The sequence below is a fragment of the Simochromis diagramma genome, unplaced genomic scaffold (assembly GCF_900408965.1).
Source record: "Simochromis diagramma unplaced genomic scaffold, fSimDia1.1 OVJJ01000327.1, whole genome shotgun sequence".
Classification (NCBI taxonomy): Eukaryota; Metazoa; Chordata; class Actinopteri; order Cichliformes; family Cichlidae; genus Simochromis; species Simochromis diagramma.
Window position 1 is genome coordinate 157,116 of NW_024386768.1, and position 23,697 is coordinate 180,812.

Below are 23,697 nucleotides of genomic sequence, written 5' to 3' on the forward strand. Positions count from 1 at the left end.
AATGTGATTGTTTTCTAACAAAAACAGTGAAACTTAAGTTAGACTTGTGTTTGTAAATGAAGCGCCCCATGTTGTGTAGCTTTCTGGATTTTATACTCATTGGGCTACATATGTATTTATCATACAGGCTGTACAGTACATAGCATCAAAACTCACATGGTTTATGTAACTAAAGTGTGTAATCATGTGGGCTACAGACAATAATTAAGTTATAGACTATATTTATATGAAAAACGTGCATACTTACTGCATTTGAATCATTTAACCACATGTAACCACCTGCATGAGTGTTTGGGGGGGGGGGGGCTTGATTTTGCCACCCCATTTGATTTCTTTGCCACCCTAAGAAAGTTTCTCTAGATCCGCCCCTGGACTGTATATAGAAGATGTACGTCACACCGTGACGTCAACCGTGGGTTTGATGCCAGGAGGAGAGCTCCGTCAGTTTCAGGGACCTCGTTTAGTCAAATATGTGAAACGTATGTGTGGAACAAACCCAGCAGCTCCACGCTGACGCGGCATAAAGGTGAGGGGCGTCGCACCTGGCTGTTACAGCCCATCTGCTTTTACCGTCGGCCTCATTTTCAGCATAAACCGCGTAACAGTGAAGCGTCTGAAACACGACTTATAATACGAACCTGCAGCTTCCTGCTTCCTGTCCTCACACAGTAAAAACAACACTTTTTAATCAATGCTGATCTTTATTTCCTCCAGGAGACAAACAAAAGGCATGTTTTACGTTTTCTATAGAAAACCTGACAGTACCACAGAGGTCACATGACCTGCAGCCTCTTTAACACTGAAAAGCTGGAGACAGAAATGTGCTTCAACGTTAGTCTGGTCGTCAGGCGGCGACTTACATTTGAGAACATCCTCGACATCAAACCCTCGACGCGCTTCAGTTTCACTTTTCAAACACGATTCAAGTCGCTATTGTTCCTCCTTCAGCAAGTTCACACAAAACGACAGAGAAAAGAGCGAAACATGAACAGAGTTTTTAAAACAATCAGAACAGCTCCGCCCCCCCCCCAAGTATGGACGCTAGACTCATCAAGATAACGTCACGGTTAGTAGAAACACACGAAACACCTGCAGGCCGACAAAAGTCCTCATCATTGGAATGGACCTGCCTCTCTATTATTATTAACGATAAGGTTATGTAAATGACCGTGTCATGTGACAGACTGACCTCTCACAGAGCAGCAGACGCTTCCTCGTCCTGTCACACAGATGTAAACACACATTTGGTTCCTCGTCAATAATAAGTTAAGAAGCTTAAACGGCCGGCCGAATAAATCTGTGTAGAGGACAGCAGCGCAGACTCAGCAGGTCGAGGTTACTCTACACACACTGGTAGTTTACTGGTTACACTGGTGTAAAACCTCCCGTGTCCACTAACCCGTCGGCACGGTCATCGTTGACCGCAGCTGTACTTATCATTTTGGCTGCTGTAACAGGAATCCAGCTTCTGATTGGTTAATTTCTGGAAGCCTGCTGAGGGCCCTGTTACGCGCCCTCTTATTTGTAACACCTGGCTTCATTTAAACAGGACATACTCGCCAAACCCGTTTTACTCACAGAGGCTTCAGTCGGCGCACGCCATGACCACAGGCCTGCAGCAGCTTCGATGGCGTCTGGTGCTCGCATCTGTTTTTCATATGGAAACGACGTCCTCGGGGCAGGAAGTCGCCGTCAGGATTTAAATAAAATGAAGGCACCAACTTTACTGCCCTCTAAGTGATGAACGCCGGCGTAACGCCATGTAATCATGCAATTCAGAGTAATCTGATTACAATTTACATTTGTGTTTTTCCCATGATGAGAATCTCTAAATATTTGTGTGCAGGCTCAGTAGTAAGTGTAGGACATGTGCAAGCGAAAAACAAAAGCAGAAAAGAGGCTGTAGGTGCCCCACCTGCTCCAGGTGCAAAGATATGATTGGTGTTTAGGTGCAGACAGGTGTGCTGATCAGAGCTCAGCAGCAACAAGGAAATCTGCCGAGGTCTACGAATTCAGCTACCCTGCACCCGAGTACAGGAAGTTCAGGGCTGCACCTCCCAGTTTGTGTAATTAGACTGGAGTGGAACCATTTGTCCTGAAAATGTTTAGTAAAGTCAGTCGTTGCCCCCCCCCCCTCCATCACTGTGAAGAACTCGTAAAATCCCTCTGGAGCTTTTATTTTGAAATCCAGCTGCTCAGTGCAGTTTGAGTGGCATCAGTCACAAATTGGTGTTTTGTTTTAATTAAAGGCTCCTCTGGACACTTCAAGCACACAAGCATCATCTTACACGAGTGTGATCACAGTGAGGGATTCCCGGGAACAGCCTGTTCCTGCTTCAGGTTTTACTATTCCCGATGAACCCTGCAGAACCCTTTCAGTTCCTTAAAGAGAAGAAAGAAAACACTCTGTGGCACTGAGGATGGAAACGAGTTTAACTTGATGAACTTTCATTAAACACAGAAACAAAAGTCCTGCCTGACTCTGTGCAGCGTTCCTGGTAACCAGTCAGCATCCCAGGAGGGCGCTTCCAGAACGTCCAATGAAAACCAAACCGACCGGCCTCCACAGTGAGGTCGTGTTCTCAGGCAGCGCCGGACCGTTTTCATCACTGCTGCCGAGATCCGAGCGCCCGCCGCGCTGGGTCTCCTCCTCCTGCCCCGGCTGAACAGCTGCCCGGCAGCCGCCTGAGAACACGACGTCAGCCACACCTGACTCAGGTGATGTTTCTGATTATTATGGACCTGCACGCAGAGCCGTTTGATCCCAGGACCGCCCACTCAGCGAGCTCAGTCCTTCACAGAAGTCCGTCTGTGGATCCAGAGTCTGGACCCACAGATGTACAAGCAGGCGGTTTGCCAGCCCGCCACGAGGTCTGTACAGGGATGGTCCACGCCCCCACACCGCGCCGGCGGTCTACATGAGGGCGTTGAGGTGCCCCGAGTGTCCCACAGAGTTCAGCATCAGCGCCCTCTGGTCCAGCACCTCCCTGTCCCGGCCCAGCGCCGCCCTCTCCTGCTCCACCATGGCTCTGTCCCGCTCCACTGCCGCCCGCTCCCGGTCCAGCCACAGCCTCTCCGCCTGCACCGCCGCCCTCTCTCTCTCCAGCGCTGCTCTGTCTCGCTCCACCATCTCTCTCTCTCGCTCCAGCGCCGCCCTCTCCCTCTCCACCATCTCCCACTCCCTCTCCAGCCCCCCCAGCGGCCCGTCGCATGTCTCTGAGCTCCGCTGGTTCTGCTCCGCGCCGTCTCCGAATGCATCCGGCGCGTAGTCTGAGGAAGACGGGCGGGAGGGCGGTGGGGCAGGGGGAGGTGCGGGGGTGGCGCGGGGCCTGTGTCTGGGGGCGGGGTCCGGGTGCTGATCGTCGTCCTGAGTGACGGGGGCCAGGAGGGGGGCGCTGCTCGCCAGCCGGCCCTCCATGGCTTCGTTCATAAGGTGAAACCACGGCCAGGAGGAGGCGCCGTCTGCCACGGTCTCCATCCCGACAGGAGGATACTTCAGGTCCTGAGGAGAGCAGAGGATTTTAGAAACACGCAGCCACGAGCAGCTTTACCGAGGCGGGGAGTTAGTGACGGCCTACCTTGTACCGCCTCTTCAGATTGTCCCACTTCTTCGCCATCTGGTAGGTGGAGACCTTCCCCTGCAGACCGAGCTCCTTCAGGATGGCTCTGACAGGAAGTGAGGACACAGAGTCAGGAACGCCTCGCTGCTCCGACATTCACCCGCACGGGAGGGATACTTACTTCCAGGCGGCTTTGGCGGCGTTCCTCCTCCCGGTGAACAACGCCTCGTTAGCGGCTCGAAGTTTAATCATCTTCCTCGTGTCCTGGTCGGTCACTGCGACGCACACAGGTCGACAGACAAGTTATCAATCAGTGATTTTATGCTGCAGTTTCAAAGTTTTCAAGGTTTTTTGTGCTGCATACGTTTAATTTCAGGTATTTTACATTCGTTTAAAAGATTTTTATGTTCTTGTACTTTCATTTATTCAGTTTGAATAAGTCTCTTATTGATGTCTGTGTGTTTTGATAACAATTTTTTATTCATTATTTATTTTGATTTTCAAACATGCATAGATTTCATGTGTTTACATTTTAAACCACATTTTTATTAAATGTTTTTTCAGTATCTGTATTTTAACACACTCATTGTTATTATGATAATATATACTTTCCTTATTTCTGTGTGTAAACATTTTGTCTTTATTTTAATCAGTTATTTTTAAAGTTTTTATTTTACTTTGTAATTTATTCAATTTGAATTTTGTTACATTTTTCTTTGCAAAGCTTTTCAGCGTTTTTTCCTCACAGGATAAATTTCAGGTCTTATTATTTAGTTTTAACAGATGTTTGACTTCCTGTCTGATGTTGTCTTTGTTTGCATTCGTTTGGTTTTTGCCGTTTTGTATTTTCTTAACTGCAGTAATTCTTTCATTTTTTTGTATTACACAGGTTTTCCTTCACGTCCTGATTCTTCGTGAAGCTTTGCTCTAATTTGGTCGCTGACTGCAGAGACTTCACAGCTTTAAAGCTTAAACGACGTGAGCGAAGCCTCGAGGAGGTTTGAGGGCAGCGATCGTCACCGGGCTGTGACCACGAAGAAATCCTCTCACTTTTATAAGTCGGGTCGGAGGGCGTCGAACACTCCTCTCCGCTGGCGTCGATGTACGTGACGTTCCCGTCGGACTCCGCGTTGTCTCCGCCCACCATGCTCTCCAGCTCCGACACGCTGCTCCTCTCCGCCATCAAACAGTCTCTGTCGGGAGGCGGGGACGAGCCGAACACGCCGTCCTCCTCGTTGGTCCAGACGGGCGTCACTCGGGGAGCTTTGCCCGTCAGACGGCCTTCCAGAGCGTCGCTCATCAGCTGGAACCAGGGCCACGAGGCCGGGTTGGTCTGACCCTCCATCCCCCGAGGAGGAAACTTCAGGTCCTGCAGACGCAGCAAACTCACGTTTCAGTGAACGCTTGAGGCGAGCAGCAGCTCTCTGCGGCGCTCTGCCGATTACTATCAGAGAGCTGCAGGACACTCAGGCGTCTAACTTTATTTAAACAGGTCCGACTGGACAAAGCAGGTTATAGGTTCACATGCAGGGCACACGTTACTGCGAGTCACCTGAGAGTCATCGAACACACCAACCGCATTTCCTTCCGTTACTTTAACACCTTGAGGTCAGTTTAAAACACACCCCTCCGCCTGCACACGACTAACGTATCGACGGCGCCTCAGTCTCGAGCGATCCACTCACAGACTTGCGTGTCCACACCGCCCACCTGCAGGACTGACACTACAGTAATCATCTCAGGACTGTTGTCACTGCCAATCAGGAAAAACTGGATTTGTTGCACGTGTGGAGAAACAGCTCAGATCAAAAGGAATGTTTTTCTCGCTGGTGTAAATGTAAACTAGCAGAACATCGACACCAGCGCCGTAAAGAAGCTGACTTCCTGGTTTTAACGCCTGAAGCTCGTAAGCGTCTCACACACAGACATTCAGAGTGGAGACGTTTATCCGGCCCACAGTGCAACAGGACAGCGTGCCGACGATGAGTCTCTGTAAAAACCTGACATGTTAGCGTCTGTGCACCAAGTATTTGTAGGTAAAATATAACAACACTTATTTAAATACAGGCAAATTAGTTATGAGGACAACACCGCCTCAGCTGAGGGCTAAAAAGGATGCGGCGGTAACACGGGGTCACATGACCTGAGGCACGCTGCTCAAACTGCTGCAGGGATCTCACCTTGAATTTGGTCTTCAGGTTGTCCCACTTCTTGGCAACCTGGTCAGGTGTTATCTTCCCTGTCAGACCCATCTCCTTCACTATTCCCCTGCACGCGCGCGCACACACACACACACACACACACACAGTTTAACAGGACCCCGACACACACAGAAACGAGCGCAGTGTTTTCAGCAGACGCTCGAACGCTCGCTCACCTCCACGCCGGTTTGGCGGTGTTCCTCCTGCCGGTGAACAGAGACTCGTTAGCAGCTCGCAGCTCGATCAGTCGCCTCGTGTCATCTTCGCTCACTGTGAAAAGAGGCGAATGCAAACGTTACTTTGAGGCATTTCCTGCACGGCGTGCATGAATACGATTGGGCGACATCGTTCGTTTCGTTTAAAAACTTCCTACATCCTGATTCCAAACGACTCCAGAACTGAAGCTCCGAGCACAAAGAACTTTTAGACAAACCGGACCTATCACATGACCTCCTGGGCAGCTGATTGGCTGTGCTTTAATAGTTTTCACCTGCCCATGTTCCCTTCCTCCCTGATGCCTACATTTCCCACAATCCACCCCGGCTGCTGCGCAGGACTAAGCTGTGCCCCTCAGTCTCACTCTGCTGTCTGAGCTCCGAGCTGATCGATTATCCTTACGTTTGTAGGTGAACTCGCCCATCCGGTGCAGCTCGCCCAGAGCCGCCGATCCGTTCTTGTCCTCGTTATCAACCAGCAGGTCCATCTCAGACTCCGTCAGGAACTCGGCCATCCCGCCTCGGCTCCGGCGGGCTCGCTTCTTGGGTGTCGGGGACAGCGACTCGCAGTCCTCGTCTTCATCCTCCACGATGGGAGTGAGGATGGGCGCGGCGCCAGCGAACCGTCCCTCCATGGCGTCGTTCATTCTGTAGAACCAGGGCCAGGAGCTGGGGTTGGTCTCCACGCCTCGAGCGGGAAACTTCAGCTCCTGGAGAAATGACAGGACGTCAACACTGCCACCATCTGCAATTACCCACGATTCACAGAGACGCCGCCGATTCGGCTTTGATACGTGCCAATCAATTCTAACTATTGATTATTAATTTATCTAATTTAACTGAAAGACGTGCAGCATTGTAGAGCTGCAAAGAACACATGAGTGGCAGTTATATAGTTGCAGTTCCTCTAATGTCCACTTGAGGCACCAAAACTGACATTAACAAAGAATGGCTATCGCCCCGCCCACTGCGGGTTACGATCTGGATGGCGACGGCCCTTCGAGTCGTGGAGCTGGTCGAGCTGGAGCGAGAGGACGCACCTTGTATCTCCTCTTCAGGTTGTCCCACTTCTTGGCCAGCTGGTCTGTGGTCAGTTTGCCCTGAAGGCCGAGCTCATAGAGAATCGCTCTGAGAAAATCAACAAATAAAGTTATTTGAATCGGAGCTGAGCCCCTTCAGACCTGACCAACAATGAACATGAAGGTTTGAAACTGTTTGTCCTCGGCAGCGTTGGGGTTATTTTAGGTTTTTAAGTCTTTAAAAAGATGAATTTCTCAAAACGCTGCACGAGTCCTGATTAATTTACTCAGGTTGGTTATTAAGTTGATGAGCCTGCAGCAGAGCGCCGTGAGGAAGTGATCTGGAAACAGCAAAATGCATCTACTGGTCAATGCTGCCCCCTGCTGGTGTATGTTTTAATTCACATTTGGACAGGAGGGATTACAAAAGGTACCTTTAAGTCTTTGATAATGATCAGAAAAATAAACATTAAATGTCTGAGACGCTCTGCAAATAAAACCAATGTAAGAAATATTTATGAAACCCTAATCTACAAAAAGTATATAAAAAAGTCCAAAACCTTATTTCTTATTAATATATTCATTTTATTTTTGGTAGTTTTTTGTAAAAAAAAAAAAAAAAAAATATGAGTCTAAATGTGCTTCAGGCACCAAAACATTTAATACTCGATGATATCCTGATTTAACCTTTAGAGCAGGCGTGTCAAACTCAAGGCACACTTTAGGTCTCGGGCCAAACACGATAAACATTTATTGAACACTAAAACAATGTTTTTTACACATAAATATGAATAAAAACTGACAGGAATATTATTCCAGATTAAATAAGCTTAAAAAACTTTAACTTTAAATATTTTGCTCTTCATAAAAATAAATCCTGTCAAAATTATGCAAGTTAGAAATATGAACATGCTGCCAAAACCCCAGAAAAAGTAAATGAAAGCAAACACAAGGTTGTAGACGTAGACGAGCTGGGCGCTGCTGCAGGAGTGGAGCTAATAAACTGTGCGGGCCGTTCAGTGTCTTTCCCTGAGTGCATCATTACACTGCAGCTGCATCTGAATCTGCACAGGTGCAGCTCAGCAAAGTGCGCTGACTTGGTTCAACATTACTGCAACAGGGAAAGTGAGGCAGGCTGCACTGGTGCATTTGTGACAGCTTCACCGCATCATACATGTCCATGAACTGACAGGTTTCCTTGCTGAGCTCAAAAACTCTGTTGAGAACTTTTATCCCGACTCAGCCAGCGGAGCGCTGTGATAAGGAATGTGGACAAACTCTGAATCTATTTCCCACATAAAAGACTGAAACTGACGTTGATTTAAACTTTTAGCTCAGATAAAATGTACGGTCTGCGTCACGGGGATCATTACATGCTCCATTTTTAGGACTTTACCACACAGCCTTTCCTGGTGTGTGATGCAGTGATGTGCTGTTAACTCAGCGGTACAGTTCTCCTGCATCTTTACTCGCATCCTGCGGACTAGTCCGCTTTTTTCACCGCACAGCACCGGCGCTCCATCTGTTGTAAGTCCAACAAGTTTGTCCCAGGGCAGTTTCACGTCGTTACACTTTGCCATGCGTTTTTAAAAATGTCTTTTCCTGTCGTTGTCCCGTACATCGATTTAATGTCCAATATTTCCTCTCCATGGATGAAGCTGGTCAGCTGTGCAGTGTCCATCATGTCTGTACTTTCATCCACAGCCGAGTATGCAGTGAAGTTTTTGCTTCTTTCACACAGCTGTGTTCTTAAATCAGTGACCATCTCACAAACCGATCAGCAATCGTATTTCTGCTCAGGCTCACATTTGCTAAACTCTGCGTTTTGTCTGGACACAAGACGTCGCACAGCTTCATCCTGCAGCTCTTGTGTGGTACCGGGCTGATTTGGCTCCTCTGCTACGATAAAACTTGCTTTCACAACAGCTTCACTTTGTGGTTTTGCTCTGGTGACGAACGTCTGCTGAAACGACAGATTCTTCTTTAGCTCTTCTACTTCCTGTAGTTTCTGCGTTTCGGTTTTTCAGCTTATCCTGACGTTTTGTCTCGTAGTGCCGTCTTAAACTAAATTCCTTCATTACAGCCACATTAGCTCCACTAATAAGACGCACGGTTTACCAGCATGTCTGTAAACATATATTCAGCCTCCCACCGACGCTGAAAGGCTCTGCTTTCAGAGTCAACTTTTCTCTCCACCATCGTGAACGGCTAGTTTGACGCGGGAATGTTCCCAGTTAGCCTAGCGCTCAGTAAGGAGGCTGCAGCGCTGCATCATGGGATCTGTAGTTTGTATATTACTAGCGCCTCATATCGCCGGGCCATGCATAACAATAATAATACATCTATATAAAATGATCTCGCCTTGACTTTGACACATGTGCTTTAGAAGAAAACGTTCGATTCATTAGGACCACATCATGTAACGGAGATCAGTGGAGCCTTTGTTTACTGTGACCAGGCCACAGCTGGACGGGTGGGAAACCTGCTGTAGAGGCTTAAACTTCAAACGCGCCCCAAAAAAAATGTTTGAAAACATATTTTCATGACATTAAACCGTGCGACTATCCCAGGAAGTTGATTCCGTTTCTCGCACTGAAAAAAAAAAACAAATACTCTGAACAGGTGATTTCGTCACCCGGGTGACTGACGCATCAACACAATATGACAAATTATTTCTTTAAATAAGATCCACGTCAATAACAAATCTGAGATGACGGAAATAAAAAGACAATAACAAAATCAAACCAGAAACCGGTTCAGACCTGGTTCAGGTGCGTTCGACTCACCTCCAGGCCGGCTTGGCTGAATGTTTCCTGCCAGTGAAGAGCGCCTCGTTGGCTGCCCGAAGTTTGATCATCCTCTCGGTTTCTTGTTCGCTCACTGTCAACAAGAGGTGGGGGGTGGGGCGGAGTCATTAAACACTCGGTCCTGCGTGAGGTGTGATTATACCTGATGATGTCAGCCAGGTGCATCTGCCTACTTTTATACGAGCACTCAGTCATCCTCCTCCAGCCCATCGGGATGCCCTCAGGGGGCGGAGCCTCCGTGTGAACCCCCCCATCATCCGCTGCCGCTTCGGCTGCCACCGTGTCCTCCATCTCCGTCTTGATGAGGAACTCCAGGATGTCGGTGTTCTCCTGGTTCTGATTGGGCTGGCAGTTGCCACGGTGACCGGCGTTGCCAGCGGTCTCTGGGCTCAGCACCAGGTTGCTGTTGTAGAGGCGACCCTGCATGGCTTCATCCATGATGTGGAACCACGGCCACGACTCCACAACGCCCCCCATGTGGTCCTGGCCCTGGTATGGCTGCTTCAGGTCCTGGAAAGAGGAGAACAGTGACCCCTGCAGGCTGAAACAGGGACGTACAGTAAGAGCTGCCTGCAGGCGAGCGTCACAGAAAGAAACGTGCCAAATAAAAAGAATTAAACATGAAGACATTTAAAGGTCTTTTTCCCTCCAGTCGACTCCCTGAAAGATTCACCAAGAAGCAGACAGACGTGCTCATCGGAAAAATCTCATTAAAAACCATTAAAAAAAACAAAACAAACACCATCTCTCCTCATGTCTGAAAAAGTAACTGTCCCCAAAACCTGATAACTGGTTGTTCCACCCTCGCCCAGACTGATTTAAGTCCAGACTCGTGGTGTTTGCTGGTTGAGATCTTCAGCCTGCTTCACTTTGTCAAACAGCTTCTATTTAAGGGATTTCTGAGTCACCACTAGGGATGGGTACCGGTATCCGGTGCCATTACGGCACCGGTTCTGACATTAACAGTAGTAACCAGACCGAAAAGCAGCGCACATTTCGGTGCTTTTTTTTCCTGAGCTGTGATACACTTTAGATTCTAGCCAATCATTTTACGTTTCCGAGGATAGTAGGCGGGCCCAGGTACGTACTTTCTTTTAGAGCAGAGCTACAGATTAAAAATGCCGAAGGCGAAGCGGTCAAAAGTCTGGCTGTACTTCACAGCAAAAGATGCAAACTCAGCAGCCTGCAACAAGTGCTTTAAGGTGATACTGTGATACTGTCAAAGGAGGTAACACCTCGAATCCGATGAAACACCTGGCGGCGCATAGCGTTTTTTTTAAAAAGCCGAGAAATGCGCCGTATTTGATAGCTTGCTGCGAGACCTCACACCGAGCTGCAGGTGTGGTGCCTGTTATCAGACCCGGAGTTAGCAACATCCCCCAAAAACACGAAGAGGAGAGTCCTGGCCCCTAGCCCTGCCAGTGTAGCAGAAATGATGAGGATGATGATGCAGCAGCAGCCGTTCTTCTCTGCGTGAGTAGCTTCATGTTGTTCCAGTGTAATTTACGTTGAGTAGGCTAACCACGTTATTACATTAATGCATGTAAGGTGAACTAGCAAACATCATCATAGCTACATGCGGCTGTCTTCTTGTTTGATGGCAGATACTCCCTTCACCCTGGCCAAAAAGGCTAAAATGACCAAAGAAAAAGTGGAAAACAGCTAAACATGAGAGGTTTTTGGACAAAGTTTGTTTTTTCCATTGTTTAAGCACTGCTTCCAGCCAAGAGTGATGCCATATATGCCCCATAGCTGCAGAAAAGGCTAACATTGTTAGCTTTTTACAAAAAACAAACAAAAAACAGCTGAACATGAGAGGACAAAGTTTGTGTTCTCCATTCTTTAAGCACTGGTTCGAGCACCGGTTTGGTACTGGTATCTGATAAAACCTAAATGATACCCATCCCTAGTCAGCAGGTCTGACAGGGATCAGGCCTGGGAGTGGCAGTGATACCGGAGTCTTTGCAAAAACATGAGGATGATCAGTTAACTTGTGGGTTCACGGGGGGACTTTCACAGACATGAGGAGAACAGCAGCTACATGGCATCTCATGTACCTTATATTTTGTCCGCAGGTTGTCCCATTTCTTGGCGATCTGGTCTGCTGTCAGCTTCCCTTCCAGACCGAGGCCTTTCAGGATGGTGCTGAGGAGACAGGAAGCAGGACATGAGCACTCACAGAGGCCGTGGGAACTTTATGAGGGTGCTGCGACCGGTCCTGGCCGCTGGCACCTGGATCGCTCAGGTTAAACTGCTTCTGCTGCTCCTCGGTCACCTGTCGCTTGCTCAGGTGAGTCCAGGAGCAGGCGGGCTCATACCTCCAGGCTATCTTTGCAGAGTTCCTCTTCCCTGTGAACAGGGCCTCGTTGGACGCCCTGAACTCGATCAGCCTTTTCACATCCTCTTCGGTCACTGCAGGCAGGCAGCGGAGGTCAAAGGTCAGCAGCTCAAACACATGGGACAGCACTTTTAAGGGTACAGGTACTTACTCTTATAGGAGTTCTCTGGGAAGTGAGGCAGCGGGTGGGGGGCCGGCTCCATGGTGATCATGAGAGGACACAGCTAGGAGACAAGGAAGGAAGGAAGGAGAGGGAGGGAGGGAGGGGGAGGAGGAGATGTGCTGTGTTCAGGCCCGATGCTAACTACATCCGCTAGCGCATCCTGTTGCTCCTACAACGGGGCTCCTCCGTCCATCACGGGGGCCGGGCCGTGTCTGTGGGCGGGGGCCGCCGTCTCCTCCCGGTGAACCGTTAGCGGCCGGAGGCTGCAAGCTAACTCAGGCGGCTAAAGCTAAACAACAAACAGAGCGCGGAGCCGGGCTTCCCGCCGCACAGAGAGACACCGGCTCCTGTTAGCTCGGCTCGGCCCCGACCTCCGCCTCCTCTCGGTATCTTATGTCACCTCCTCCGACGGGCGGAAAAGCGTGAATTAAAGCGTCCCCGTTAACGGAGCTAGCCTGCATCCCGACGCTCTGCTCCGAGAGAAGGGTACGCTCGATATCTCCACCCGGGCCTGGCCGCTATCACCTGACCTCCGGCTCGAGAGGGCGGGGTCAACACAAACACAACCAGCTCGTTTTTTCCCCGTGTAGTATTATTATTATTATTATTATTATTATTATTATTATTGCTATTATTATTTTTACATTAAGTAAATATGCGAGGATTTATAACATATATATGGATATAAAACAGGACTGCCTGAAATTGTAATAACTAACTTTCGCATTTTAGTGGTAAAAGCTTTTAGGCAGGAAGGGGTTCAACTCCAGGCCTTGAGGGCCGGTGTCCTTTAGATGGGTCCTCGATCCAACACAGCTGATTTAAATGGCTAAATGACCTCCTCAACATGTCCTGTAGTTCTCCAGAGGCCTGGTAATGAACTCATCATTTAATTCAGGTGTGTTGATCCAGGGTGAGATCTAAAACCTGCAGGACGCCGGCCCTCGAGGCCTGGAGTTGGACACCCCTGCTTTTTTTTGCCTGTCCCGTTTGGTTCTTTAGCCGTCATTGATGAGTTGATGACTGAAGGCCAACAAAGATATCCAACAGATTTATTTTACCAAGTGGATCATCACAGCTTTGTCGTATTGATCCATTTGATCGACCTTTGTTGTTATTATTTATTTTATTTTATTTAATTTTCAGTAGTTACAGATGGGACAGACATGGCTGGGGAATAGGAAAGGGAGAAAGAAAGATGAAGGAACAGAAAAACAGAGGGGAAGAGGGACAGTGAGAAAGGACACTTAAAAAGAAAATATATCCCAGATCACCTGTTGAGAGAAAAAAAAGACCCCTGCTTTTACGTATTTACCACATATTTGTCTAAATTAGGGAACTCTGTCACTGAACTAACACAGCCAACTCCCTCAGCGTGTTTGTAGTCTTGGCTCATATTGCCTTCATATTAAATTATTTTGTGCTTTTTACAGAACTTTTTAAACATTGCACTCAACAACAAACAAATCCTCCCTACGACTGGCCCCCAGGCCGCAAGTTTGAGACCCTGGACTGGACAGAAGCAGTATTTTAGGCTGTAAAAGCAGACAGTATCAGCTTCATATAGAATGTGCATGTACCACTTTCATTCAGGTTCATGCGGCTCAGTCCCAGAACAGGAACAACACATTTAAAATCCAGTCTGTAACAAATGCAAATGTTCACATTAACAAGTCAAAAATAGCTTCAAGGGAAGACAGTTACGTTCAGGCCATCAGTCAGGACCAACATATTTAAGGAGTAATGCAGAAAAATAAGAGAATGAATAAAAACACGTGAGGTAACTGTTTTATCGTCTGTAAGATTCTGTTTTCTGTAATAAATAAGTCAAATATTTGGTTAATTATAATACAAGTGAATGTGTTTGATTTCTTTTTTGTTCAGAGCGGATTTTACCACGCGATGTTCAGTTAATAGGAGCTGCTTTTGTCTTTTAAATGTTTCATTTCACTTTCATTTATGTATAAATGTGTTAATGTTTACACACACGCGCGCACACACACGCGTTCAGCTTTAGGTTCGTTTGGCGCCTCGTCTCCTCTGCTGCCCCCTGCAGGCACCAGGAAGCCTCTGCAGATGAACCTGCTGAGCCTCCTGCAGCTCAACGTCAAGTTCATCACATTCACCACACCCAACACCGGAAATGCACTTTCATAATTAAATTCCTCTCATTCGTTAAAGCCATTTGACAAGTTACCTGAACATTTTTGCAATTTCCCGTTGCACTGAATTATTGATTAACTATATGATCAGCCTGTAATTGAGTCCAATCGATATTATACTCAGTCTGTTATAGAACATGGTCTACTTTGTTCTTTAATGACCAAAAACATCATAAACGGCACCTTTAGTGTATTATTTTGAAAGTCCAGGCCGGAACCTCACCTATATCATGTTCTAACCTGACTCAGGTCGATGCTCGGGTGGTGCTGAGGACATCCTGATGGCTGAATGATGGAGTCCGTGCTGCCGTTCCCGTCGGTTTAAGACACTCCGCTCAGGAACACCACCTTTATTCAACTCCATCAGCTCACTCCCGCCCAGGTAACGTCACGTGACTCTAAGCGGGTTTTATCAGTGCGGTCATCAGTGTCACCTGCAGAGAGACGCGCGTGTCGTTATGGTGATAGGAACCAACAAACGCGAGGACGTAAAGAAGGATGCTGATGCTCGCGTTGGTTTCTGTTAATATGGAGTTAGCTTCTTTTTTGTGACCACCGTGGAAATGATGCCACCTGCACACACCTGCAGGAATAAGGGACTGTTTGGACAAATAACTGTCGTCATTTCCGCCTTTCTGCCTCGACAGTAAACATGGGAGAGCAGAGGTCACATCCTCCAGGCTCTCACATACATCACCAGTCAACTTAAAACAGGTCCCAGCACTGTCTATGATAATGTACTGTAATATGTTGCAGAATGATAACAGGTATAGTCAACTTGAAACAGTTTTTAAATTAGTTTTAACTGATTATTTTTGAACTGTGATAAATTATTGTTGTTTATATTCACGTATTCATTGTATTAACAAAATAAAGAGGAAATAACACAATAATATTACAGTTATATAATAAAGATCTAACATGGCTCACGTGCACGTACACGCACGTGTTTGCAGTTTTTTATTGTTTTATTTTGTTATTTAATTGAGTTGTTTTACTATTTTTATCTTTTTAGTTTTTATTTTATTATTATGTTACTGTTGTGTTTTTTGTTTACGTTTAATTTAAATGTCTTTGGGATGTCAGAGATGAATCGAGCATCTCGTCAGTAACAGGAAGTAGAGAATCTCCTTCAAACGGCTTACTCACCAAAAGTCCAAAGTTCAGAAGATTATTGACAAATTTCTTTTACAGTATTTATGAAATCATCATTTTTGCCTCACTTAAAAATTATATGCTGTAAATCTGCTGTTTTCTTGGTGTTGATGACGAACCTTTCGCAGCTGTATTTATGTTTAAGTTGTATTTTTCACGTGCGCAGCGTCATGTTGGCCAGGAAGGGCCTCCTGCCGGACGGCTTCCTGCTGACCCGGCTGGCGGAGGACCAGAACCAGCCAAACCGCAGCCGTTCGAGGTCTCAGAGAGCCCGCTTCATCACCAAGACCGGATCCTGTAACGTGGCTCACAAGAACATCAGGGAACAGGTAGAGCAGCGAGTGTTTGGTTATGATGTGGTTCAGCATGCAATGAAAGCTTCAGATGTGCAGGACTTTTCTGTTTGCTGCTCTGTGGCAGAATGTAGATAAAAAGCTAAAGCGGATGGAGGGCGGAGCGTCTGGGAGCTCCACTGCGTGTTTTATCTGTTAAACATCCTTTTACTTTGATAAGCCGGAATCCAGAATAAGTTAAATGTTGTTACGGGCGATGGGAAGAAAAGGTCCGGGGGTAGAACGAGGAAAAAGAGAGAGGACGGTTTGCTGACGGGAGGCTTTGTGGTGTGGTTCAGGGTCGCTTCCTGCAGGACGTTTTCACCACCATGGTGGACCTGAAGTGGCAGCACTCCCTCCTCATCTTCACCTCTGCCTTCCTCTGCTCCTGGATGCTCTTCGCTATGATCTGGTGGCTCCTCGCCTTCGCTCACGGAGACCTGGAGCCCCGCGACCCCAACGGCGAGCCGGGCCCAGTCCCCTGCGTCACAGCCATCCACTCCTTCACCTCTGCCTTCCTCTTCTCTATTGAAGTCCAGGTGAGAGTGGCTTCCTGCTGATGCGGGTGTAGACTTCTGTCTTGTGGTAATCCTGGATGTTTCCCGTCTAGGTGACCATTGGTTTTGGTGGCAGGATGGTGACGGAGGAGTGTCCGCTGGCCATCACCGTGTTGATCATTCAGAACATTTTGGGGCTGATCATCAACGCCGTGATGCTCGGCTGCGTGTTCATGAAGACGGCGCAGGCCAACCGGCGAGCAGAAACACTCATCTTCTCCAAAAACGCCGTCATCGCTCCTCGAAATGGCCGCCCCACTTTCATGTTCAGAGTGGGAGATCTGAGGAAGAGTATGATCATCTCAGCCACCGTCCAGCTGCAGGTGACCTACAACTTCACCTGAGCTCCACATCACGCATACAAAGCAAAACAGCCCCAGTAATGCAAACCAATCCTGAAGATACAGACACAAAACTGAAATCTTCTCTTCAGGTGATCCGGCGGACGGTGACGTCAGAAGGCGAGGTGATCCCCGTGTGCCAGCTGGACATCCAGGTGGAGAACCCCCTCAGGAGTAACGGCATCTTCCTGGTGTCTCCTCTGATCATCAGCCACACCATGGAGCGAGGGAGTCCTCTCTACGAGCTGTCCGCCCAGTCACTGGCCTCCGAGGACCTGGAGATCATCGTCATCCTGGAAGGTGAGATCTTTACCTTCCTTTATATCATCCACCCACTGTTATCATCTTCACTGCCAACACAGAGCAGCTACCTGAACATTGCTCCAACAGAGGTCCATCATCTTGTTAATAACTTTACCTCCTGTCACTGCGTACGACTGTGGATACTGTAGCTCCAGTGAAAAATAGACTTAAATCAGAAGTACCTGACTCTGTGGTATAATTCTCAAACACGTAGCCTAAAGCAGACGACTCGTTAGTTTCAGTCAGGTTTCAGAGCTCAGCACAGCACAGAAACAGCTTTAGTGAAGGTTACAAATGATCTTCTTATGGCCTCTGACAGTGGACTCATCTCTGTGCTTGTCCTGCTAGATCTCAGTGCAGCGTTCGATACTGTCGACCATAATATCCTATTAGAGCGATTAGAACATGCTGTAGGTATTACAGGTACTGTGCTGCAGTGGTTTGTATCATATCTATCTAATAGACTCCAGTTTGTGCATGTAAATGGAGAGTCCTCTTCACACACTGAGGTTAATTATGGAGTTCCACAGGGTTCAGTGCTAGGACCAATTCTGTTTACATTATACATGCTTCCCTTAGGCAGCATCATTAGAAGACATAGCATACATTTTCACTGCTATGCAGATGACACCCAGCTCTATCTGTCCATGAAGCCAGATAACACACACCAATGAGTTAAACTGCAGGAATGTCTTAAAGACATAAAGACCTGGATGGCCGCTAACTTTCTGCTTCTTAATTCAGATCAAACTGAGGTTATTGTACTCGGCCCTGAAAAGCTTAGAAATATGGTATCTAAGCAGATTCTTACTCTGGATGGCATTACCTTGGCCTCCAGTAACACTGTGAGGAACCTTGGAGTCATTTTTGACCAGGACATGTCCTTCAACGCACATATTAAACAAATATGTAAGACTGCTTTCTTCCATTTGCGCAACATCTCTAAAATTAGAAATATCCTGTTGTTGTGATTTGAATTGAACTTTATAAAGAGTCCTGCAGGCGCCTGCAGCTGTAAAGTGACACTGAATGAATAAAACTTCTGGACTGCATTACAAACAGGTTTTTGACCTTTAATCTTATATCTGCATGCACCCTCTATTTCTTCTTTAAGGTGTGGTGGAGACGACGGGGATCACCATGCAGGCGCGGACCTCCTATATACCCGAGGAGATTCTGTGGGGGAGGCGCTTCGTCTCCATCATCACGGAGGAGGACGGCAGGTACTGTGTCGACTACTCCAAGTTCGGAAACACGGTTCCCGTCCGGATGTCGTCTCTCAGCGCCAAGGAGCTCAACCAAACCAGAGGAGTCCAGGAAGGAGGGTCCGACGTGCAGCTGCAGGGATGGGGGCTGGTTCGAGCCGGCAGAGGGGGGTTCCGCAGAGGAGGGCGGGCCTACGACAGCTCCACGCCTCAGCCCTGGTACGCCCAGTCAGAGAAAGCAGAGAAGGAGGTGGAGCAGAAAGGACAGAAAAAGACAGTCCAGTTGGAGGTGATCGGACGGCAGATCGAAGAGGACGCGCTCGGAGAGCTGAGCGACTGAACACAGCGCCCACTGCTGTACACCCAGGTGAACTGCACTCATGTGCCTGTTAAAGCAGCGGTCTCCAACCTTTGCTGCGCCACGGACCGGTTTATGCCCGACAATATTTTCACGGACCGGCCTTTAAGGTGTCGCGGATAAATACAACAAAATCAAACTAGTACTGAAAAAAAGAAAATTTATTCATAAGACACGTGAAAAGACCCAGGAAAACCGAGTTAACGATAAAAACGATAACAAAATAACGCTGGAAACCAATAAAAACCCTGAAAACCAGACATTTCACACCTGAGCCTCAACTCTCGCGGCCCGGTACCAAACGACTCTCGGACCAGTACCGGTCCGAGGCCCGGGGGTTGGGGACCGCTGTGTTAAAGGATGCCGATCTCCCACAATGCAATGCACAAAGGTTTCTCAGAGCTGGAAAACATTAAATATTTGTGTAGAAGACAGAAATGAACATTATTTTAAAAACACTGAATGTTATAGATGGAACACATGCTGTCGAAGCTCCTGTTAGTGATAATACGCATTATAAATGTACGTTTACCACATACAACAGACACAGGAAACTGACCACAACATGGTTTTTGTGTCCATCGTGTTCATGCTGACTATTTTAATAGACTTAACCCTGCTGAGATTTTAGGACACACTTAGCTTGTTGTCTCCTTTCATGTCCTCGTGCTTGTCTCCTCCTTTAGTTCTAAATGATTTAACAGTCACATTAAACCCTGTGTGTGTGTAAGTACTGTACACTGTAGACAAAGACACTCCCGTGAGTGCTGAGGTTTGTAGCACATCTCCTGCTTTAGATCTCTTCTGTAGGGCTTGGATATGTATTTCAATATTTGTGATGTTTAATAAATATGGTTTTTTTATCATCCTTTTTGTCAGGCTTTTTTGTGCTGTCTGTGACCCACAAGCTGGATTTAAAGTGCAGATCAAGCTTTATTTTGAAAGGATTTCAGGGCAGATTCCAGGTTATATCCTTCCTGTGAAGAAATAACCACTTTGTCTTAAGATATCATCTGAGACTCGTGTTGAGCTGGGCTTTCAGTTAGTGTAATGCCACTCTGTAACACTAGATGGTGCAATAGACCAGTGAGACAGCAGCACACACGATGCATGATGGAAGGTTCAGAGTACGAAGGGAAATTATTCATTTAATACTTACAAACGAAGTGATTTGTATGTACTCACGTTTGTGCTCCGACCCTCACATGAATATATACGTGTATATATGTGATCTACTCCACGACAGAAGTAATCAGTGAGATGCTGTAAGATGAAACCGCAAGGAGCAGAACCCTCCACGGAGAAGGAGACTAGACTCCAAGATCAAGGTAGCACGGAGGAAAAGTAGCCGACTATCGAAGTTGGAGAAAGGTGCGATGTAGAAGGTGCCTACGCAGTACAGCAAGCAGTAGCGGTTTTTGATACGGGCGGTTGCCCGGGGCAGCATCGTGGTCGAGACGACGAGGCTCCAGTTACAGCAAGTAAACAAACAATATATATATATAAGATGAGTAAGAAAATAAATATACACTTTAGGACCAGGGGTAAAGGGATCAATAACAATTAGCCAGAAATACACCTTAGACAGTGAATCTGAACTAAGGTGTCGGTCTGTTAGGTTGTGTTGTGGTGATCCTCGGGATTTGTGTTCATACTGGAGTGAAAAATTAAAACCAAGATGGACAAGAAAAGTTCAAAGCCAAATTTGACAAGAATATTCCAGAGTAGAAAAGAGTGTGTAAAAAGGCTGTAACTATTGTTCACAGTGTGTTAGATGGAGGAGTTGTACAGGGAGCCACAGGCAGGAATGATTTCCTGTGTCGTTCCGTACTGAGCGTGCTCCTGTGACCGGCCAGCACGTCATGGAGTAGGTGGGAGGTGTTATCCAACATTGTCTTTATCTTGGACAACATCTGCCTCTCAGACACCACCCTGATGGAGTCCAGCTCCGTCAGGGTGGTGTCACTATGTAACTGGCGGATGAATCTATGTGTTTTTGTTTGTTCTTTAAAAAAAAAGAAGCAACACAGTTTTTAAAATATTTTTTTCTCTCGTATTTATTGTTAAAATTGCAGAATAAGAAGTGAGAAATCAGCTGAGAAGGTGAAAAGCTGTTATTATTTTTTTACATTTGCTTTAGTTCGTGTTAGCTGTGAAGGATGAAATCATAGGCTGTATATAAAAGATGGATGTCGCCGGAGTGACGTCACCTGCTGGTTAGTGAGGGCCTGTTTGTGACGGTTCAGTCACAGAAACTCCTCCTGCTCCTCTGTGACTCTAACGGGACCAACTTCATGTTTTATTTTAGAAAGTTTTAGACCTGAACCTGCGACAGAGACCATTAACGAGTTTACTGAGCTGAGATCGGCTGAGCAGGACGCTCATTTACTCCGGACCAGAGGAGGCGCCCCCTGCTGGTCATTAGAAAGAGCAGGTTGAAGGACTTTAGCTGTTCAGACATCCATCGACTTTATACGGTCTGTGGCTGAAACACTGACGTGCTGCTTCACATCCAGCACCACCAGACACTCAGCAGAGACCCCAGCAGAGCCACCAGGGGCGTGACCGCGGTGCTAGCGGTGCCGGAGTTGCACAGGTTGCTGCTGCAGCATCGGTACGTGAAGGCGGAGATGGCCGGGAACATCTGGCTGAGGCGGGAGTTATCGCAGTCCGTGTACCTGATGCACTGACGGATGGTCTTCCCACCTGGAAAACCAAACACACGCACAGAAATCTGATTGGCTGACAGAGAAAATTCTGAGTGGAGCTGAAAAAGAAAAGTGCGTCCTTCACTTTTAAGATTTAGCATCAAAGTAAAATGAGCCGACTCAGCACTAATAACACAGGAGTCATAGCTCTGAGCTAATCTGGCCAGTCTCTGAACCACGAAGCTAACAGGAAGCGGTCAACTCTGGGTTAAACTGACCTCTCTCACTCAGAGAGATGCACGAGTCCTCATACGTGCACTCCTGGACGTTCTGGCAGCGTCCGGTGTAATCCTGGCACTTATAGCAGCGAAGCCCAGAACCTGAAGGAGAACAAGGAGAAGGAGGAGCGAGATTTATCGTTTTGGAAACAACACGTCAGGTTTTCATGTTCTTACTACCTATTTATTCACCAATTCATTAATTATATATGAAATATATTGAATAAATACACAAATCATCATTTGACTGAAATCCCCTAAAAAATCCTCCTGGCTTCCAAAGAGAAAATCCCACAGACTGTATATAAAGATGGACAAAGCTTCTAGGGCTGAAAAGCGAAGCCTGCATTACATCTAATGTCCAGCAGGGGGCGGCTCCTGGACGCAAGTGTGAGAGAAAGGTCGAGTCAGTGTGTTTTTATGGCTAAGAGTTTATAGTGTTGTGGAGTCTGTGACACCTCCACAGTCTGTGCCACCTCTGACAGCGATGGCGAAGCGATCTACTGACCTGCTTATGTGGAGGTGTGGTAGCACCACGACGGGCAGAGCACCTCCACCAAGTACCTGAATCCACGAGTCTGAGCTCTCAGAGCCGAAATCTCCTTAAAATCGACCTTTACTCATTCCAGACTCACAAAACTGAACAAATAAAACTATTTAAAACCAAAAGCAGCCTCGACGCCCTGATGACGTGCAGCTATCTGAGGTTTCCGTAAACACGCTATAATCTCAGGCGTGCCGTACACAGGTGCCCTGAAGGATGTGGATGTTCTCTGTCACTGATCTTTAATAAAATGTTCTTTATCTCTGACCACATCAGGAACAATATTATCTCTCAGCTCTGGAAGTCTTTGACGTTCATCCTCATTGGTCCTTACGGCGCCATACCTCACACCACGTTCCACAGCATAAGCAGGACAGATGTGATCATCTGCATACACAGATACACAACACTGAAACACTACCGACCCTGCAGCCGGGCGCACAGCGTTTCTGCCTTATAAATAAAACCATTTATTGTGGCAGCGCTCGTCCTGTGAGCGACACGGTCGCAGGCTGACGTGATCCCAGCTCACGCTGTCGGCCTATCAGAGCTTTGTCCATAATGATCGAACAGCAGCAGTGTTTCTGACACCTTTACGTGTCCCCCTTTATTATTTAAAGAAAACTCTGAAGCTGTACTCATATATATATCACATATATCCAGTCTACACTTGTATACCTGCTCCACAGTTTCCCAGGTTGTTGCACTTCACTTGTTTGTATTATTTCATTATTTCTGTTGCTTTAATGGGAAACCGGGACCGTGGGTACGTAGCTTCGTCTCACCTCATGTAAACATGAGAATGACAACAAAGCTTTCTTGAATCACTGATATTCTCAGCAGAACATTTTGAATTATCCTCCACATGAGAGCAGGATCAACACCGGCAGATTCACTTCATTCATACTCAGGTCCAGTACTGACTTTTTCTCCTCTGGTAAAAACGATTAAATCTAGTTAAAGAAAAAATATTTGAAACATGGAAAAGCAGAATTCAGTCCCAGAGTTTTTGCTTTAATCGTTTACAGCAGGAAGTGATCTGGGAGGTGACCGTCAGCCTCTGAATGGATCAGCAGGTGTCTTACAGCGATCGTGGCTTCACACTCTTTCTAACCGCTATGAATCCTTCTGGCTGGTTTACGGCGAGGAGGAACTCGGACTCACCCACGTGAAGCGTCCCGAAGCAGAGCAGCAGCAGCAGCAGCTTCATGTCGTCTTCTCCCTGCAAACGAGAAGCAGAGCTGAAGTCAAAGCGGCGCCCGAGTCCGATCTGTTCCTCCGCCAGCCCAAACTGAGAAACACTCTTTGTCCAGCGGACCACAAAGACTCGCTGTCTGCCTCCCCCCTCCGACAGCCTCCAGCCTCCGCCTCCCTCTGAGTCTCATCATGGATGTGTGTACGCCGTCCCCCCAGTGAAATCTAAATTACTCCTGTGTTATAACCTGCAAACATCTGAGAGCACCACAGGCGCTCCTTCTGCTTTTATTTCATCCACAGATGTGTCTGAAACG

At 47.3% G+C, this 23,697-nt stretch overlaps 3 protein-coding genes across 5 annotated transcripts; 1 reads left to right on the forward strand and 2 right to left on the reverse strand.

Moving 5' to 3' along the window:
• Window positions 1-681: 681 nt before the first annotated feature.
• Window positions 682-12,876, reverse strand: zgc:171459 (uncharacterized protein LOC562056 homolog). 2 transcript variants are annotated; one of them, XM_040036935.1, is made up of 13 exons: window positions 12,292-12,876; window positions 12,078-12,214; window positions 11,860-11,947; window positions 9,976-10,312; window positions 9,782-9,875; window positions 7,017-7,104; window positions 6,380-6,686; window positions 5,938-6,031; window positions 5,741-5,828; window positions 4,611-4,929; window positions 3,742-3,835; window positions 3,579-3,666; window positions 682-3,502 (listed from the first exon to the last, which is right to left on the reverse strand). In XM_040036935.1, the coding sequence occupies exons 4-13, from the start codon at window positions 10,277-10,279 to the stop codon at window positions 2,915-2,917; spliced, it is 2,064 nt and encodes a 687-aa protein (XP_039892869.1). In that variant the 5' UTR covers window positions 10,280-10,312; window positions 11,860-11,947; window positions 12,078-12,214; window positions 12,292-12,876; the 3' UTR covers window positions 682-2,914. The 2 variants fall into 2 exon arrangements, with proteins under 2 accessions (XP_039892869.1, XP_039892863.1); XM_040036929.1 differs by having other exon boundaries at window positions 12,121-12,214; window positions 12,292-12,872.
• Window positions 11,637-18,850, forward strand: kcnj11l (potassium inwardly rectifying channel subfamily J member 11, like). 2 transcript variants are annotated; one of them, XM_040036969.1, is made up of 7 exons: window positions 11,637-12,092; window positions 14,715-14,847; window positions 15,787-15,949; window positions 16,252-16,491; window positions 16,563-16,832; window positions 16,943-17,150; window positions 18,268-18,850. In XM_040036969.1, the coding sequence occupies exons 3-7, from the start codon at window positions 15,791-15,793 to the stop codon at window positions 18,696-18,698; spliced, it is 1,308 nt and encodes a 435-aa protein (XP_039892903.1). In that variant the 5' UTR covers window positions 11,637-12,092; window positions 14,715-14,847; window positions 15,787-15,790; the 3' UTR covers window positions 18,699-18,850. The 2 variants fall into 2 exon arrangements, with proteins under 2 accessions (XP_039892903.1, XP_039892909.1); XM_040036975.1 differs by lacking the exon at window positions 11,637-12,092 and having other exon boundaries at window positions 13,511-14,847.
• Window positions 18,851-20,755: 1,905 nt separating this feature from the next.
• On the reverse strand, window positions 20,756-23,528 carry cd59 (CD59 molecule (CD59 blood group)). Its single transcript, XM_040037160.1, has 3 exons — window positions 23,351-23,528; window positions 21,643-21,744; window positions 20,756-21,422 (listed from the first exon to the last, which is right to left on the reverse strand). Exons 1-3 carry the CDS (start codon window positions 23,394-23,396, stop codon window positions 21,223-21,225), a joined length of 348 nt encoding a protein of 115 aa, XP_039893094.1. The 5' UTR covers window positions 23,397-23,528; the 3' UTR covers window positions 20,756-21,222.
• Window positions 23,529-23,697: the final 169 nt, after the last annotated feature.

Excerpts from the sequence above, each read along its gene's own strand:
- zgc:171459 (XM_040036929.1), bottom strand. The coding sequence starts at position 12,352 with ATGATCACCATGGAGCCGGCCCCCCACCCGCTGCCTCACTTCCCAGAG. Across the intron at positions 4,930-5,740 it reads ACCTGAAGACCAAATTCAAG|GACCTGAAGTTTCCTCCTCG; the intron begins GTGAGATCCCTG and ends CTGCGTCTGCAG. Across the intron at positions 3,667-3,741 it reads GCCGCCAAAGCCGCCTGGAA|AGCCATCCTGAAGGAGCTCG; the intron begins GTAAGTATCCCT and ends ACTTCCTGTCAG.
- kcnj11l (XM_040036969.1), top strand. The coding sequence starts at position 15,791 with ATGTTGGCCAGGAAGGGCCTCCTGCCGGACGGCTTCCTGCTGACCCGG. Across the intron at positions 15,950-16,251 it reads ACAAGAACATCAGGGAACAG|GGTCGCTTCCTGCAGGACGT; the intron begins GTAGAGCAGCGA and ends GGTGTGGTTCAG. Across the intron at positions 16,833-16,942 it reads CAGCCACCGTCCAGCTGCAG|GTGATCCGGCGGACGGTGAC; the intron begins GTGACCTACAAC and ends TCTTCTCTTCAG.
- cd59 (XM_040037160.1), bottom strand. The coding sequence starts at position 23,396 with ATGAAGCTGCTGCTGCTGCTGCTCTGCTTCGGGACGCTTCACGTGG. Across the intron at positions 21,745-23,350 it reads CTTCGGGACGCTTCACGTGG|GTTCTGGGCTTCGCTGCTAT; the intron begins GTGAGTCCGAGT and ends GTTCTCCTTCAG. Across the intron at positions 21,423-21,642 it reads CATCTCTCTGAGTGAGAGAG|GTGGGAAGACCATCCGTCAG; the intron begins GTCAGTTTAACC and ends TTGGTTTTCCAG.